We start from the raw sequence: 16,727 nt of genomic DNA on the forward strand, positions 1-16,727 counted from the left end.
AAGACTAGCTAGTGGAGATAATAATAGAGAATAAAACAACCGAGAATAATAATAAGGTATCTGGAAAGAGATACTTCAAGAAAAGGAGGAGGTGGGAAGGGTGGTGGTGTGCTGATTTGGAGGGAGTGATAAGGCAGTCTCTGAAGGGACAGCTGACTCTGTACCTGTGAGCTGTGAAGTACAGTTAGGCCTTGTGTGTTCAGGGCTGCCAGCAATAGATGGAAATGGAAGGCTCTGAGAGCAAGAGCATGGCAGGTTTTAATCACAGGAGCAGTGAGGAGTGAGGGCAAATGGTGGGGCAGAGGTGGAGGAGAGGCCCTGGCTGAGGGTGATGGGCTGAGGAGCAGGGAGGAAGGACCTTGCCAGATGTGTTTTGTGTTTTAGGATCCTGCTGAGAAGGATGATGATAATTTGTAGGTCTTTTAAAAAGACTTTATTTTATGTGTATGAATGTTGCCTGCATATATGTATGTATGTACACCATGTGAGAGCAGTGTCTACAGACCAAAAGAAAGAAGTCTGGTCTTCTGGAATTCAAGTGGTGAGCCTCCTTGATGGTGCTGGGGACCAAATTTGGGTCCTTAGGAGGAGTAAGTGCTCTTGACTGTTAAGCCATCTTTCTAGCTTTTGTTTGTAAGGAGGCAGGGTCTCATTATGTAGCCCTGGCTGTCCTGGAACTCACTGTATAGACCAGGCTGGCCTTAAACTCAGAGATTCACTTGTCTCTGCTTTCCAGGTACTGAAATGAAAGATGTAGGCCATTATGCCCAGCACTAATTTGTATTTGCAGCTTGAGCATGTGGTACCAAGCATGTGTTCTAGTAGGTTTGTGTGGTAAATAAATGCATGTTTGTAGCTAGAGTTTTCCTGGTCCTGCCTGGCCCACAGTCAGGACAAACCTCTCTCACCCCCCAGTCCCACAGCTGCTCAGACCCAAACAAGTAAACACATAGAGACTTATATTGCTTACAAACTGTATGGACGTGGTAGGCTTCTTGTTATCTAGTTCTTTTTTTTTTTTTTTTTTTGTTTTTGTTTTTTCGAGACAGGGTTTCTCTGTGTAACTTTGCGCCTTTCCTGGAACTCACTTGGTAGCCCAGGCTGGCCTCGAACTCACAGAGATACTCCTGGCTCTGCCTCCTGAGTGCTGGGATTAAAGGCGTATGCCACCACCGCCCGGCTTATCTAGTTCTTATATCTTAAATTAACCCATTTCTATTAATCTATAAGTTGCCGCATGGCTTGTGGCTTACTGGTATCTTTTACATGTTGCTTGTCATGGCGGTGGCTGGCAGTGTCTCTCCCCTCTGCCTTCTACTTCCTGGCGGGTGAGAGAGATTTGTCCTGACCATGGGCCAGGCAGGACCAGGAAAACTCTAGCTACAAATGGTGCCCCACATTGGGCGCCAGATATTGGTGAAATTATTAAGGCTACTCCACGTAGTTAAAAGTGAGGTTTATTTTGTGGGGTGACTTACAAGTGAAGGGATAGGTTGCAGTGTCTGGGATAGGTGTGGCACAATCCAGCGGTGTTCTCTGGAAAACTCTGCTCGATCTACCTTCAGCGTCCTGGGTCCAGGAACCAAGAGAGCTGGCCCATCCGGATCTTGGGTCTTCAGGGTCCTCTCTTGGCTCCGCCTTGTAGGTGTAACAGTTACTGAAGCCTCAGTGGGGGTTGGAACTTCCAGATCAAAGCTGGAATGGCTACCCACTACACATGTCCCTGAGTCTGCCTTGAAGGAAGACCCAAGAAAGCTACAGCAGTGTTTGTGTGAGAGGCAGATTGCAGGCAGGTGAGGAGAAGCGGGGCACTTTGAGGAACTCTTTCCCGTTGTTAGCCCACAGTGACTTGACACTCATGTGTGTAATGCAGGGTGGCCCCTACATGTCACAGTTCTGCCTCACCCTCTCCAGTGCTAGAATGACAGGTGTGATGCTCAGCTGCTTATTTTTCGTCTGTCTTTAGTAGAGTTTGATTTTTAAACCACATCTGTCTTTAGAAAGCCACTTTGTTAATATATCATTTATGAAATTTTTACATAAGGAAAAAAATTGTTATATTGAAGACAAAGTCTCTAACTGATTCTTTTCTGAGATAAGTTGATGAATGTTTAGAGGTTTGACATTTGGGTTTCGAAGAAATAGTCATTGAGATTTGAGTGGTTTTGATAAGTGACACATGCTGTTTCCATAGACAACAATTTGCTTTTCTATTGTAAATGACATTTCTGCTTGTTTCTCAGGCAACAGAAACAGATGTTAAAATCAGTGTGTGTACCCGAGCCTACCATCTACTTGTGGAAAAACTGGGCTTCAATCCAAATGACATCATCTTTGACCCCAACATTCTTACCATTGGTACTGGAATGGAAGAACATAACTTGTATGCTATCAATTTTATTCATGCAACAAGAGTCATTAAAGTAAGTCTGGGTATTTGCTGTCTTTACCCAAGACACAGCTCAAATTTATCACCTTGGTTTAGTGCGTGCTTAGAACTAACACATACTGATTTGCTGAGAATAGGAATGTTCCTGTCCTTAGTTTTCTAAAATGTAGGGACTTTTATCTTTTATATAATGCTATTTTAATTATAGTGTATAACACACATGACAATATAGAAAACATACAGTCTGTAGTCTATAGTAGATAAGTAGTTATGAACCATATAGTAACTTTCACTTTTCTGAAGTGGCATGAGGCTACTGCCCCATCTCTTTTTCTGGGTATGCTTTATTCTCAATTTCATGAAGTAACTTTCATTCTGATATCTATGGTTCTGAGACTTCATTATTGTTTTTGATAATAATTTTATTACTTATATGCATGTTTAGTTTACATTTATATCCATCGATTTTTGTGCTTGCCAGTGTATGCTCTAAAATTTAGTTTTGACCTGAGTCAGTACTCAGGCTGCTTTTGTAGTCAGCTGTGGACAAGTCTTGTGTAGGCTTGACTCACATCCTCAGATGAGGATGGCCTTGGGGAGAGTCAGTGCTTACTCTGTAAACAGGTGTCTTATGAGTCTGTTCAGTGCCCTTTTATGTTCTGCTTTTTGTTTGTGATTTCCCGGTTTGAAAATGCCCTTCAGTCCTGGTGCTAGTGCTTTTTAGTGTTCACAAGTGCAGGACACCTATGGTGTGTCTAGTAGAGAAAATGCTTGTTGAATAAGCCTCATTCAGACATAAGTCACAGGGCTGCTGGTTATGAGTTTAGTCTTAATAATTAAGATGTGCACGCCAAATAAAGTGTCTTTAAATATTTATTCATTTTTATTTATATATATGTATGTGTGCCTGGTTGGGTTTTTAAGTGCCCCAAAAGCCAAAGAGTGTTGGATTCCCTGACACTGGAGTTAGAGGTTGTTGTGAGCCAGCGTGGGTGCACTGTTGTCTGTTTACAAGAGCAGTTTGCGCTCTTGACCGCTCTGCCAGCTCCAGCCCATAGTATGTTCTCAGCAGACACACAAAACAAGGCTGTATGTTGATGAGGTGATGAACATAGGACCAGAGACTGCCAGCTGCTATGTTACTTGTGAGGACAGAACTATTAGGGAATTACAAGAATTAGGTGTATGTCCACATAGTGTAAATTGGCCTCTTTTTCAGCTTAATGTAATTCAAATTGTAAATTGCTTATACTGTTTTCCCCCTATTCAGCTTTTTTTTTTTTTTTTTTTGACCGGGTCTGACCATGTAGCTTAGGCTGGTTTAAACTTACCAGCCTCTTGCCCAACCCTTCTCCAGTGCCACCAGGCCCACATCAGCCTCGTTTTGAATTTCATTTGTATTGCTATGGCTTTATTTGTCTATTTTTCCTAGTGTATAATTATTTGCCTGAGTCACGACTAGCCATTTCACTGTTCAACAGTTGTGAACATTCTTGTATTAGGTTGGTGCAAAATTAATTGCAGTTTCAGATGGTAAATTTTAAATCACAGCTAGACTCAAACATACCTTCATTAATCAAAATAGGAACCATTATAACCAACTTGTTTTTACCAATGAGAAATAAATTTTTTAATTCTCTTAGCATAAAAAAAAAAAGATTAGTGTTTTACAGGCTGTGAAGATAGTTCAGCAGGTAAAGGTATTTGGTATCAGTCAAGCTGATGGTCTGTGTTCAGTCCCTAGGTCCTACATAATAGGGAAGGTGAGAACTGACTCCTGCAAGTTGTGTTCTGACCTCTTCATACACATTGGCTTGTCTGCATACTGCTCCAAATACATACATACATACATACATACATACATACATACATACATACATACATAAATGTAATAAATACTTCTTTAAAAGTCAGTGCCTCAGGATTCAGTAACTCTTGGAAAGAATTTTCTCTGTCCTGCTGATTGTAGAAATTTTTTTCCTTTAAAAAGTTATCAGGATGATTGAAGAAATGGCAGTCTGTTGGTGAGTGATCAGGTGAATATGGTGGATAAGGCAAAACTTCATAGGCCAGTTCTTGACTTTTGAAGCATTGGTTGTGTGATGTGTAGTCAAATGATGCCATGGAGAAGCATTGGACCCTTTCTTTTGACCAGTACCAGCTGCAGGCATGCATAGTATAAAATAAATATTTAAAAAAGCAAGTAATAAATCATTAGCAAAAACCCCATAAAGCAGAACTGCATTTTTTTTTTTCTTACCATAACCAAACTTACCAAGAATGTATTTCAACATTAAGGAACAAATTTCCACAATGAAACCCGCCATTACTTTTGCACCAATCTAATGTGTTAGGCCCATATGCCTGAGTTAAGCACATATACCTGAGTTTCTCTGTAACTTAGGGGTGGAATGGCTGTCTTCCTGACACTTAGGCCTGTGTTGAGAGTTACTGTTATGGCTAATGCTGATATTGTCATAGGCATCTCAGCTGCCTTTGCTCGTCTGTATTTTGTTAAGTTGATGATGAACTAGAGAGCTTGTTACTGAAGACTTCCGGCTTTGAAAGGCTCAGGAATGTATGCACAAGCACATTTATAGATGCATGCACATAATCTTTTGCTTTCTGCCCGGCCCCCCCCCCCCCGTCATTTATCAAGCAAACATTTCTTGTAACTCATTTTCATGCCTTACGATGGTCGTTATAGAGATAGTCAGAGATAAAAATAGGATTTGATATTTTTCCTACAAAGGCTAAAGTCTATTAGGAAAAGCTACTTAGGAAGCAGTACTTAGAAGTGACACTGTAAAAGGCAAGATATATCTATATAAACTAAAGAGGAACCAGAGTACTTGACACAGTTATGTGGCAAACTGTTCTTGGCCTAGTAATAAGCTCAGAGTTACTCTGGACTTTTTTTTTTTTTTTTTTTTTTTTTTTACTTCTCCTATGGTGGCTTTTGAAAAAATAAGAGAATCTTTTCATGTTTTTACATTTTTCCAGGAAACATTACCAGGAGTCAGAATAAGTGGAGGTCTTTCTAACTTGTCCTTCTCCTTCCGAGGGATGGAAGCCATTCGAGAAGCAATGCATGGTGTTTTCCTTTACCATGCCATCAAGGTAGGGTGAAACCAACTTCAGTTTAGGTGCTGGGAAGATGGCTCTGGGGGTGGGTGAAGTGTTCGCTGTACAAAGCCCAAGGATTGGAGTTGAAATTTCACAGCCTCTGTGAAACTTAGTGTAGTAGTAGCTCCTACTGGTGAATGAGAGATGGAGACAGAATCCTTGGAAGATTGTAGGACCAGCTAGCCTAGCATGTCCAGTGGTGGACAAGAGACCCTGTCTGAAACAAAACGAAAGGCAAGAGCCAACACCTAGAGTTGTCCTCTGACCCCATACATGTGCCATGGTACGTGTGTATCCACACACACACACACACATATATATGCACATACATTGTAAACACATGCAAGATTTTTCAAAGAATTGAAACAGAAATGATGGCACTGGACTTGGACGTACAGCAGGCTTAAAGACAGTCCTGCAGGATACCTGGCCTCTTCTGTCTTTAAATGAAGCTTCAGTGGAGCAGAGTGCCCTCCTCCCTTCTCCTGTGTCTTGTCTAGGGAGCTTTTACAGTACAGCAGAGCTGAATAGTGACCAGCTATATTATAAAGCATTTTTCTCTGATCCCCGATTTAGGATGTCAGTAAAAAGTCTCATTTTCCTTTATATTGCCCTTAGTTTGGTATGGACATGGGCATAGTCAATGCTGGCAACCTCCCTGTGTACGATGATATCCAAAAGGACCTTCTTCAGCTCTGTGAAGACCTCATCTGGAACAGAGACTCTGAGGCTACGGAGAAACTCTTACGATACGCCCAGGTAGAGGAGAAAGTATCCCAAGAGTGGCTTTTCATTATTTCATTTTATAGTGCTCTAGAGATGGTATTGCAGTTAGGTTGAGGAGGGAGAAATAGACCTTGTCTAGATTGCTTATATCCTCTTCCCCGTCTTAGCGCTGGGACTCTGGCTTGACTGTATGCCGACCCTGTGCATGCTGCCACAGTCTCTGTGAGTTCATATGTGTGTCAGTCCTGTTGTGTTTGGAGGACACTGTTTCTTTGGTGTCAGACATCCCCTCTGGCTCTTAAAATTTTTCTGCTTCCCCGTTTCTCATAGTTTCCTAAGCCCTGGGTGGGAGGGTTGTGATGAAGACTTTCCATTTTGGGACTGAATGTTCTAAAGTCTCTCAATCTCTGCACATTTTTCAGTTGTGTGTCTCTGTGTTAGTTCCCATCAACTATAAGAGAAAGCCTCTCCAATGATGGCTGAGTGAGACACTGATCTATTGGTAAAGCAGAAAATAGTGTTTGGTTTTCCTCTGGGCTTATTGTCTATCTAGTCTCAGGTTCTTGGCCACTTGAGCAGTGTTAGATATCGGTTCCATCTCAGGAGTGGGCTTTAAATCTAATCAGAGAGTGGTTGGTTGCTCCTTCCCACACTGTTTGTGCCACTGCTGCACCAGTATATCATACAGGCAGGTCACTACTGCAGGTTGCAGGGCTTGTAGCTGAGTTGGTGATTATCTTTCTCTACTAGTAGCAAGCAGAGTACCTTACAGTACTGTAGGCAGATGGGGCATTTGTAGGCGGACTTTTTCTGGCCCTCTTGCCAGTTCCCAAGTAACCACATGGAGGCTTCTTATTAATTAGCAAAGCTTGGTCGATAGCTTAGGCTTGTCCCACTAGCTCTTATAACTTAAATTAACCCATTTCTATTCATCTTCATGTTGCCATGTGACTCATGGTATTTACCTGTCTTTCTGCATATCTGTTCCCTCTGTATCCACTGGTGACTCTGCCTTTCTTCTTCCCAGCACTCTCTCTGCCCTGAAAATCCTGCCTAGCTATTGGCCATTTAGTCTTTATTAAACCAATCCTAGTGATATTTCTTCACACTGTGCAAAAAGATTATGCCATAACACAGTGCTATGAACACTAGTAGGGGGAAGACTAGTTAGGTACCATTAAAAATTGTGCAGTGTGTTGTGGTCATTACTATCTTTTGGGGTGTGTGTGTGTGTGTGTGTGTGTGTGTGTGTGTGTGTGTTGGGGATTGAACCCCAGCATTTGAACATGCTAGGTAAATGCTCTACCACTGACCTATCTCCCAGGTTCCTGTGTTTTGTCTTTGCGTTATGAACGTCCTTTTAAGTAACTGATTAGAAGTAAAATGGGCTTGATGTGTTCCCTTGTACTTCTGAAATGACTGCTTCATTCTAAATACTGATTTTTTGGGTAAAATTAATCAGGTTTTGGATATAGCTATCAGGTGTGGGGTAGTTTTTTTCATGTGAGTGAAATCTTATTGGTCTTTGTTTGTATTTACAATTATCTGTATCCATATTTCCCTCACTGACTCATGAATGTGGCACACTATTTTTTTTCTGGATTGCTTGGAACAGTCTTCCCTGTTTTAATACAGGAACTTCCCCAAGTCAGGAATTGTTTTGATTGTGTGGCTTGTTTGATTATGCCATTCTTGTTTTTGACTTTTTTTGAGACATGATTTCATTATGTAGTGTATATGGACTTGAAACTCACATTCCTCCTGCCTCAGCTTCCCAAGTGTTGGAATTATAGGAATGTGCCACTACTGCTTATGGCTCCCAGATTTTGACAATTGTGTGTGGGTGATGTTGACCCTTCCTGAGTGTTAGAGAATAACATTTATGTCCTAGAAATATTTTGATGTCAGTTAATTTTTTCTTTTTGTTTTGTTTTTCGAGACAGGGTTTCTCTGTGTAGCTTTGCACCTTTCCTGGAACTCACTCTGTAGCCCAGGTTGGCCTCAAACTCACAGAGATCTGCCTGCCTCTGCCTCCTGAGTGCTGGGATTAAAGGCGTGCGCCACCACCGCCTGGCGATGTCAGTTAATTTTTAAGAAAGAAAAAGTACAACCATTCCTTTTCTCTACTGAAAATTTCAAATTTTAAATGATTTTTTTTTCTTTTTCAACATTTACTTCAGTCTTGATTCATGTTGAACACCTTGGGGTCTGGGAAGTTAAAGGAAGGTTAAGACACTGCTTTTTTTATTTGCTGCAGATAGTTCACTATGTATCATTTATACTTACTTTTTGGTCTTAATTTTAATTCAGACTCATGGCAAAGGAGGGAAGAAAGTCATCCAGACAGATGAGTGGAGGAATGGCTCCATTGAAGAGCGTCTTGAGTATGCTCTCGTGAAGGTGAGTACCAGAGCCTGTACAGGAAGCCTGGTGACTCATGGCGCCCTGGTGCCATTGCTGACAGCAGGTGGAGGGGGCGCTGCCCTAGACTTCTGACCATTGACTCCTAACCTGCAGGGGTCTGTTTCCCAGTGCCGATTGACAGTGTCTAAAGATGTGTCCAGTTTTCACAGATGGGGTGGAAGATGCTCTGGAACTCAGTGGCTGCAATGCACAGGATAGGCTCACATACACAGCAAGGACTTGCCCAGGCAATTGTAGTTCTGAGCTTGAGAACCCTCTCCAAACCAGGTTCCTTTAGGTCAGTCAGCAGGACAGTAACGGCTCTTCCCAATAGATAGAATTTTAGATAAGATATCAGTTTCCACATTTGTGAGCCTGGAAAATTCCAGAGTGTTTTTAAAAAAGGCTCTAGAATTTAACTTTTAATTCTTAGACCTCCTAAGAGTCTTCAGTTTTTGGACTATTCATTTGTAGCTACAATCCTTGAGGCTTGTCAGCAAAGGTCAGGCAAGTCAAGGGGAGAAAGTTCCATTTTTTTTTTTTTTTTTAAACTTCACCTGAGAGCCTTTCTAGTGTTCAATCCTGTTCTAGCCATTAGTGTCATATATAATAAGAGAAGATACTGGTTTATTTATTTATTTGAGACAGGATCTTACTGTGTGTCCCTGGCTGGCCTGGAACTCACCATGTAGATCAAGCTGGTCTTGAATTCACAGAGAATCTACTTGCTAGTGCCTCCTGAGTGCATTACCACACCTCATTGAGCAGATAGATAATGATTTTATAGAGATGCTTATTTACTAGCATATAATCAGTTGCTGAGGTTGATATCACACATGATATGCACTTACTTTACCCTGAGCCTTCACTAATAGAGAAGTCTCACTAATACCTTTTTTTTTTTTTTTTTTTTTTTTTTTTTTAGTTACTTCCTATTACTAGCTAGACATTGTAAATAAATGACATCACGGTGATTGTCAAAATAAACACAGGGTTGATACTGTTGTGATTCTGTGAGGAAACAAACTTAATAAATATCTGCGTTAGTGATGAGAAGCCGGACTCAAACTCTGTCAGACTGATTCTGGGATTCGTGTTCTTAAGCATTTCCCTGATTCATTCTTTGATTTTGACCTTAATACAATGACTTGTTTGTTCCCTTCTCCCTCCTTCTTTTTCTTTCTTTTTTTCTTGTAAGGGCATTGAAAAGCACATTGTTGAAGATACTGAAGAAGCCAGGTTAAACCAGGAAAAATACCCCCGACCTCTGAATATAATTGAAGGGCCTCTAATGAATGGCATGAAAGTGGTTGGTGATCTTTTCGGAGCTGGAAAAATGTTTCTACCTCAGGTTGGCAAAACAGAGACATTTTAACAAATCTCTTTTTCTGTTTTTCAGTAAATAGTGAGTTTGAGTATTTTCTGAGTTTTCAGTATAGGCAGAGCTTGACGGTGTTATCTGATCACTCCTTCTCTGGGTGTATTTAGGAACCATCTCTTGCCAGTCCATCTTAGAGTGTGTAGAGGTTAGAAAGCTTGCAGACATTATTAAATCTGCATGTTCTGAATTTCCATGCCACCTCTCACCTGAGTGCTACCCAAGATAAATGTAACGTTAATACTAACATTTGACATGACAAGCCAGTAACCATCTTTAGAATGCATATTATGAAAATATATTACTATTTTAAATAGTGGGACTTAAAATGTTATGCTTTAAGTAAAAATAGAACTCTTTATTAAAGCAACTACTTAAAACTATCATTTAACAAATCCTTGCTGAGCATCTAGGTTAGGGGCGCTGAAGCATATAAAAAGCTAAGAGAGCCTCTTCTTTCATAAACCTCAGTTTTAAATGAGTTAAAATCCTGGAGATAGAATAATGGTGATGCGTCATGTTGAGACATGGAACTTAAAAAGACTACAGAATTCAGAGACACAGTAGAAGAACTTTAGGCAGCGGGGGGAAAAACCTACCAAGTGAAAGTTGAGAAACAGAAATTATAACCTTCGGTTTGTGTTTGGTTTTCTTCTTGCTGTGCCTCATTTATTGGTGTTCCCCACAAGGATCTAATTCCTCATCTTGCTCACTGTAGAAACCTGGGAATTATGTGTTCTTAATTGGTCCTGAAGCTTCACAGGTCAACAGTGGCCGTCGTGATGGTTTGCTAATGATGCCTGACTCTGCTTTCGTCCAGGTTATAAAGTCAGCCCGTGTCATGAAGAAGGCTGTTGGACACCTTATCCCTTTCATGGAAAAAGAAAGAGAAGAAGCCAGAGTACTTAATGGTTCAGTCGAAGAAGAGGCAAGTCATTTTGTCCAGGCCTGGAGCCCTTTCAGGAGCTGGCCTGGAAGACTCTTGTTTTTGTGGGGCTGGGAGCCTCATCAGTAAAGCTTCATAAAAGTTGGTGCCCTCTTTCCACCTTTACTGGGTGGGCTCAGGCTTGGACTCAGGTCTTTAGGTTTTCACAGCAGATCTTCCCCTGCTGCATCATCTTGTTGGCCATGGTCGTGTTTTGAATGTATCGTTTGCTTTTAGAAAGCTCTTCCCCAAATACTCTTTGGTTGTACCCTTGGTACCACTTACAGCAGTCATCCTTGCTGACTACACCACCAGAGTCAACCACTAGACTTTTTACTCTATTTAGAGCCCTGTGTAGTTCAGGCAACTTTGGTCCCTAGAACTCGAAATTCTTAATCTAAATTTGCAGTTGGCTGAATTAGAGAGATGATGCATGCCTTGTATACCTTTCCTTTCCATTTTCTTGTTTCATCAGTGTACAAAAGAACTGTTTTAGAAAAATAAAAGATGCTTCTACATTCCCTGCACTGGGCTGCTTTCAAAACTTGAGGGAAATCTGCAGTTGGCCAGTTCCTCCCTTGTAGCAGGCTTTCTTTTGGGCCACCAACCAGTCCCAAGTTATGACATGGAGACTTAATATTAGTTATGAATGGCTTGGCCTTATCTTATGCTCGTTTCTAGCTCTTATATATTTAACTTGTTTCTCTTCATCTACGTTTTGCCTCAGGCTTTTTATCTTTCTTTTCTTCTGTATGTCCTACTCCATCTAGCTGGCTGGCCCTAGGCCTCTCTCTTTCTCCCTTATTCTCACCTTTCTCTTCTCCTTTCTAGATTTCTCCTCTCTGCCCACCAGCCCCACCTATCCCTCTCCTGCCTAGCTATTGGTCGTGTAGCTCTTTATTAGACCAGTCAGGTGCCTTAGGCAGGCAAGGTGAAACAACCTTGCAACACCTTTTTACATAATTAAACAAATGCAGCAGAAACAAATGTAACACACCTTTACACAGTTAAAGTAATATTCTGCAGCATAAACAAATGAAACAAATCTTTACATAGTTAAATATTCCACAACACTCCCCTTTCCAACTCTCAGCAATATATCTTGGCAGTTTCAGGGTTAAGGTTGTGGTCTTTAGCTGCAGGACTGTGTCTGTGACTGTTGACCCTCTTTCAGATGCTAGAACCTGTGAGCTTGGTTGAAATCCCTGGGCTGACCTGCTAGGCAGGCCTCTTTTGAATTTCTGGGAGACACAGAGCTCCAAGTAGAGACTGTTACTGGGTCCCCTACCTGCCTTTGAGGTCGTTCTGGTGTTTATTCCTCTGCCATCACCTGTGTGGCTCTTGAGACCCAGATGATCTTCCCTGATGACCCCCCACCCATGCTTAACTGCTTGCCTCACTTTGCAGGACCCTTACCAAGGCACCATTGTGCTGGCCACTGTTAAAGGTGATGTGCATGACATAGGCAAGAACATAGTTGGTGTGGTGCTGGGCTGCAATAATTTCCGGTAAGTTGAGACCTCACCTCATCCCCTTCATGTTTAAAAAGGAATGTAAATCGTAAATGTTTTACTGGGTGAGAGGGATGGGGTGGTTATGGCCATGGAAAGGTGTTGGTTTGTCTACAGCTGTGAATACAGCTTTGTTTGTAGGTTCATAATTATGTATCTCTTAGGTATTTGTTAAGGGCATAGAGAGTAAGACATAATCCCTAGAGTCAGGCAGCCAGGAGGCTTCTTGAGAATCTGTATTGGACATAGTCTCTAATAGTTGGTCATCAGACTTGTCTTAGGGTTTCTATTGCTGTGATGAAACATCATGACTAAAAAGCAAGCTGGGGAGGAAAGAGTATTCAGCTTACACATCCACATTGCTGTTCGTCACCAAAGGATGTCAGGACAGGAACTCAAGCAGGACAGGAACCTGGAGGTAGGAGCTGATGCAGAAGCAATGGAAGGGAGCTGCTTACTGGCTTGCTTCACTTGGCTTGCTCAGCCTGCTTTCTTATAGCTTTTAGGACCAGCCCAGGGATAGCACCACCCACCATTGATTGGGCCCTCCCCCACTGATCACTAATTGAGAAAATGCCTTACAGCTGGATCTCGTGGAGGCACTTCCTCAACTGAGGCTCCTTCCATTGATGACTGTAGCTTGTGTCAAGTTGACACAAAACCAGCCAGTACAAGGCTTCTCATGGCCAGCATGTACCATTTTCCACTCAGCAAACTGCCAGGTTTTAGACAGGGGTTCTTATGAGAGCTAGCTTTGTAGGAAGGTTTTGTCTTTAATAGTCTTGCCATCCTGTGTTTCTTGGTGATTATGCTAGTGTTCTCTAAGGAACAGAACTGATAGAATGAACTAATATATGTTTATATATTAGTAAGGATTTATTAGAGAGGCTTACAGGCTGTGGTCCAGGTAGTTTCTGATCCATCCGTTTCCCGACAGGCCAAGGATCCTTAGTTATTCAGTCAGAGACTGGATGTATCAGCAGTCCCAGTCTGGTGCTGGAGTCCCAGAGAGGTCCTAGAGAGCTGCCTGTTTCAGTCCACTTTGGAATCCCAAAGAAGTAGGCTTAACTACTTAGAGTGGGGGCAAGCAGACAGAAAGCAAAGCTTCATCTGTTGTATCCTTTTATGTGGGCTGCCACTAAGAAAGTGTGGTCCAGATTTAAGGTGAATCTTTTGACCTCAGTGATCTAGATTTAGGGTGCATCTCCCACTTCAAATAATCCAACTGAGAAAAATCTCTCACAAGTACACCAGACTGCTTGTGTTTTAGATACTTGCAAGTGTAGTCAAGTGGACAACCAAGATTAGCCATCACAGTGATGATGTAGCTTTTGGAGTGATATATTCAGGTAAAACCTCTTTTTGCTATCTCATAATGAATAAATATTCATAAAAAAGTTATTTCCACATAAGCTAGTGACTTATATTAAGTTTATATTTTCCTCACTTGACAATATAGTTCAATGAAAAATCACTCATGCCTGTCCTGGTCCGTGTCTGGCTAGCAGTCCTTTGGAGTCAGGGGCTGCTTTCCACTGTGCCTTTTCTCGGATGGAGAAGTCTGCTGGTGCGATGGTTATGCCCTCTTGGGTTCTCTTTTCTGCTGTCAGCTAACAGTGAGCCCTCCCAGGCTCTCCCCTCAACACTTGACCCACCTCTGTCTGGAACACTGATTAGACTCCATTCTGGAAGGCCCAGGCCTGTTGTGTCAGGAAGGCAGCTTCCCCATGGACAGTCTTTCTACCTTTTTTTCCCAGCCTGTCTTGAAGACAGCATTTTTTCCTAGCCTTGAAAATCAGGACTGCGGTTTCTACCACCTATTTCTTATTCGTTAAAATGACAAGTCAGCCTTTGTTCTGTGGTGTCACTGTGTAGTTGCCAGTATTGTTTTGACCTGCATCAACTTAAACTGTAATGTATTCCAAATTTCCATTGAGAAATAAGTGTTTTTGATCAGATTATTGATTGCATGACAGTTGATTTTAGGTATACTGTCTCAGCTGTGGAGAAGACAATTATGTACTTTCCCTATTTAACACTAGTTATATAAGAAGATCTGCTATCAACAGAAAACTGCTATAAGTCAAGATCAGCTGATGCTAATCCAGCCTCTCTCAGCACCTTACAGGATCATCAGTAATTTAGAGGCCTTTCACTTGTCGTAGTTTGATGGAAGGACTTTGAAAATTTTAGTTTTTTTAAAAATAGAAATGGGCAGGGTGTGGTGGTGTATGTCTTTAATCCCAGCACTCAGATACAGAGGTGGGTGGATCAACATGGTGAGTTTCAAGCCAGCACAGGCAAGTAGACAGAGAGCAAACATTTCCTTCTAGGTCATTTTATGTGGGCGTCCACCAAAAGGTATGGCCCAGATTTAAGACTTCAAATGATGCAGATTTAGAGTGGGGGTAAGAAAAAGGGAGGAAAAAAGCAACAGCAGTAGGCCCTGTGAGTACTTCTTAACCCTCAAGTAGAAGAGGTGAATTAAAAAAAGGAAAAAAAAAAGGGGGGCGGGGGGAATCACAGCTGGGTGCTGGACTGGTAGGATGCTTCCATCTAGTGGTCGGATGTGTGAATTGCAGGGGCAGCGTCAGGAAGTGACAGGCACCATCAGGTCCCTGAAAGAGGAGCTGCTGTTTAGTACAGCTAAACAGCTGTTGAGTTTTCTTTCATTTGTACCCCTCCCTTCTCCCTCCCTCCCTCCCTCTACCCCTCTGCTATTTTAATTGACACGGATTACATATTCCTAAGTTACATATTTATAAAGTGTGACATGAAAATACATGACTACAATGTGTATTGAGCAAGCATTTGTCTCCTGTGTCCTCACTGAGGCGCAGGCATCACTCTCCTCTCAGTTCTTCATAATACGCAGTAGGTGTTGTGTCCAGGAGCGCCCGCACTGCGGGGAACATGGGACTCATTTCTCCTGCTTAACTATGGTAGTTAAGTCTGCTCTGCAGCTCTTTATCTTCCTCTCCTCACCCCGTCTAGCCTCTGCTAATTACATTTCAACTTTCTTATACTTTAAGGTCAACTTCTAAGGTTCTTCACGTGAGAGAGGTCATATTCCTGTGTCTGGATTGTTTGACGTAACGTAATGTCCACCAGCCCCATCTATTTTGCTGCAAATGACAGAATTCCATTTTTTTTTTTTTTTGGCTGAATAGTAGTTCATTCCATGTGTATATTACATTTTCTTTACCGGTTTATTTATTGGTGGAGGCTTAAGCCATCTTGGCTATATATGCACAATTTTACTTTGCTTTGTGATTTCTTCTGAAGAGGAAAAGTGCTATTTTTGTCTATTTTATAAAAGTGCTATTTTTGTCTATTTTCTGTGTAATTTAAAATACTACTGGACACCATTAGTAACTCATGTTTTGTAGTTTATATTTTTTTTTGAATTTAAGTCCCAAGTACAATGTGTACTTAAAGCTCTCTTTAAAAATACTTTTAAAACAATATATGTGTGTGTGTACCTGCTAGTGCTTGTGGAAATCAGGTAACAACTTGTTCGGGAGTTGATTGTTTTGTCTACCATGTGAGTTCCAGGAATCGAACTCAGGATGTCAGGCTTGGCGGCAAATACCTTTCCCCGCTGAGCCATCTTACAGCTCTTAGAGCTCTGTTCTAAACACCAAGGAAGAACATTGGAAAATTAACAATTTTCACAACTTTCTTCCCTACCTCTCTTTCCCCTCCTCACTTTCCTCTCTTTTCACACGGGGTCTTACTGTGTAGTCCAGGGTGGCCTTGAACTTGAGTTCTTCCTATTTTAGCCCTCCAAGCGCTGGGGCTGCAGATGTGTACCACCAGACGTAGGTAAATTTTCATTTTTCCTTCTTTTCAGTCTTTTCTGTGGCAGGAAACAGTATTATACCTAGGGGAGACCCACAGACATGGGGTGCACACCACTCAGATTGAGCAAGGGATGGTAAAGGAAGTGGGTGAACAGGAGGAGACCAGAGCGGGGGTGAGAGGGGATGGCAGGGGCAGACTAGTCGTACCCACCTCTAGGCCCCAGGAAGCTCATGGAGTTTTAGCTGGTCATGGCCCCAAACCATCATGGTGTAGGGTCAGCCTGGGCTGCCCTTTCTGCCCTGCACCTAGCTGGTACTGCTTCAGTTTTCAAAGTGTGGCTCTGGTGCCCCCTGAGATGCCTCTAGTTGTTGTTAGGTCTGAACGGTCTCTGTGCTCACTGGAACACTCTACGGGAGCAGTTGTCATGCAGGAGTCTAATTCAGAGCTTCTGTTTCTCAAATATGC

General features: G+C 42.0%; 1 protein-coding gene across 2 annotated transcripts in view; it reads left to right on the forward strand.

Annotated features, from left to right (window-relative positions):
• The window catches only part of Mtr (5-methyltetrahydrofolate-homocysteine methyltransferase), an 85,864-nt gene that overhangs the window by 45,846 nt on the left and 23,291 nt on the right, over nucleotides 1–16,727 (forward strand). For both annotated transcript variants that reach the window (XM_028859680.2, XM_028859672.2), the window contains exons 16-22: nucleotides 2,244–2,423; nucleotides 5,393–5,509; nucleotides 6,134–6,274; nucleotides 8,552–8,641; nucleotides 9,843–9,995; nucleotides 10,843–10,950; nucleotides 12,355–12,455. In XM_028859680.2, coding sequence (XP_028715513.1) covers nucleotides 2,244–2,423; nucleotides 5,393–5,509; nucleotides 6,134–6,274; nucleotides 8,552–8,641; nucleotides 9,843–9,995; nucleotides 10,843–10,950; nucleotides 12,355–12,455 — 890 coding nt within the window. The remainder of the gene's footprint in view (nucleotides 1–2,243; nucleotides 2,424–5,392; nucleotides 5,510–6,133; nucleotides 6,275–8,551; nucleotides 8,642–9,842; nucleotides 9,996–10,842; nucleotides 10,951–12,354; nucleotides 12,456–16,727) is intronic.

This window comes from Peromyscus leucopus, chromosome 5 (assembly GCF_004664715.2).
Source record: "Peromyscus leucopus breed LL Stock chromosome 5, UCI_PerLeu_2.1, whole genome shotgun sequence".
Lineage (NCBI taxonomy): Eukaryota > Metazoa > Chordata > Mammalia > Rodentia > Cricetidae > Peromyscus > Peromyscus leucopus.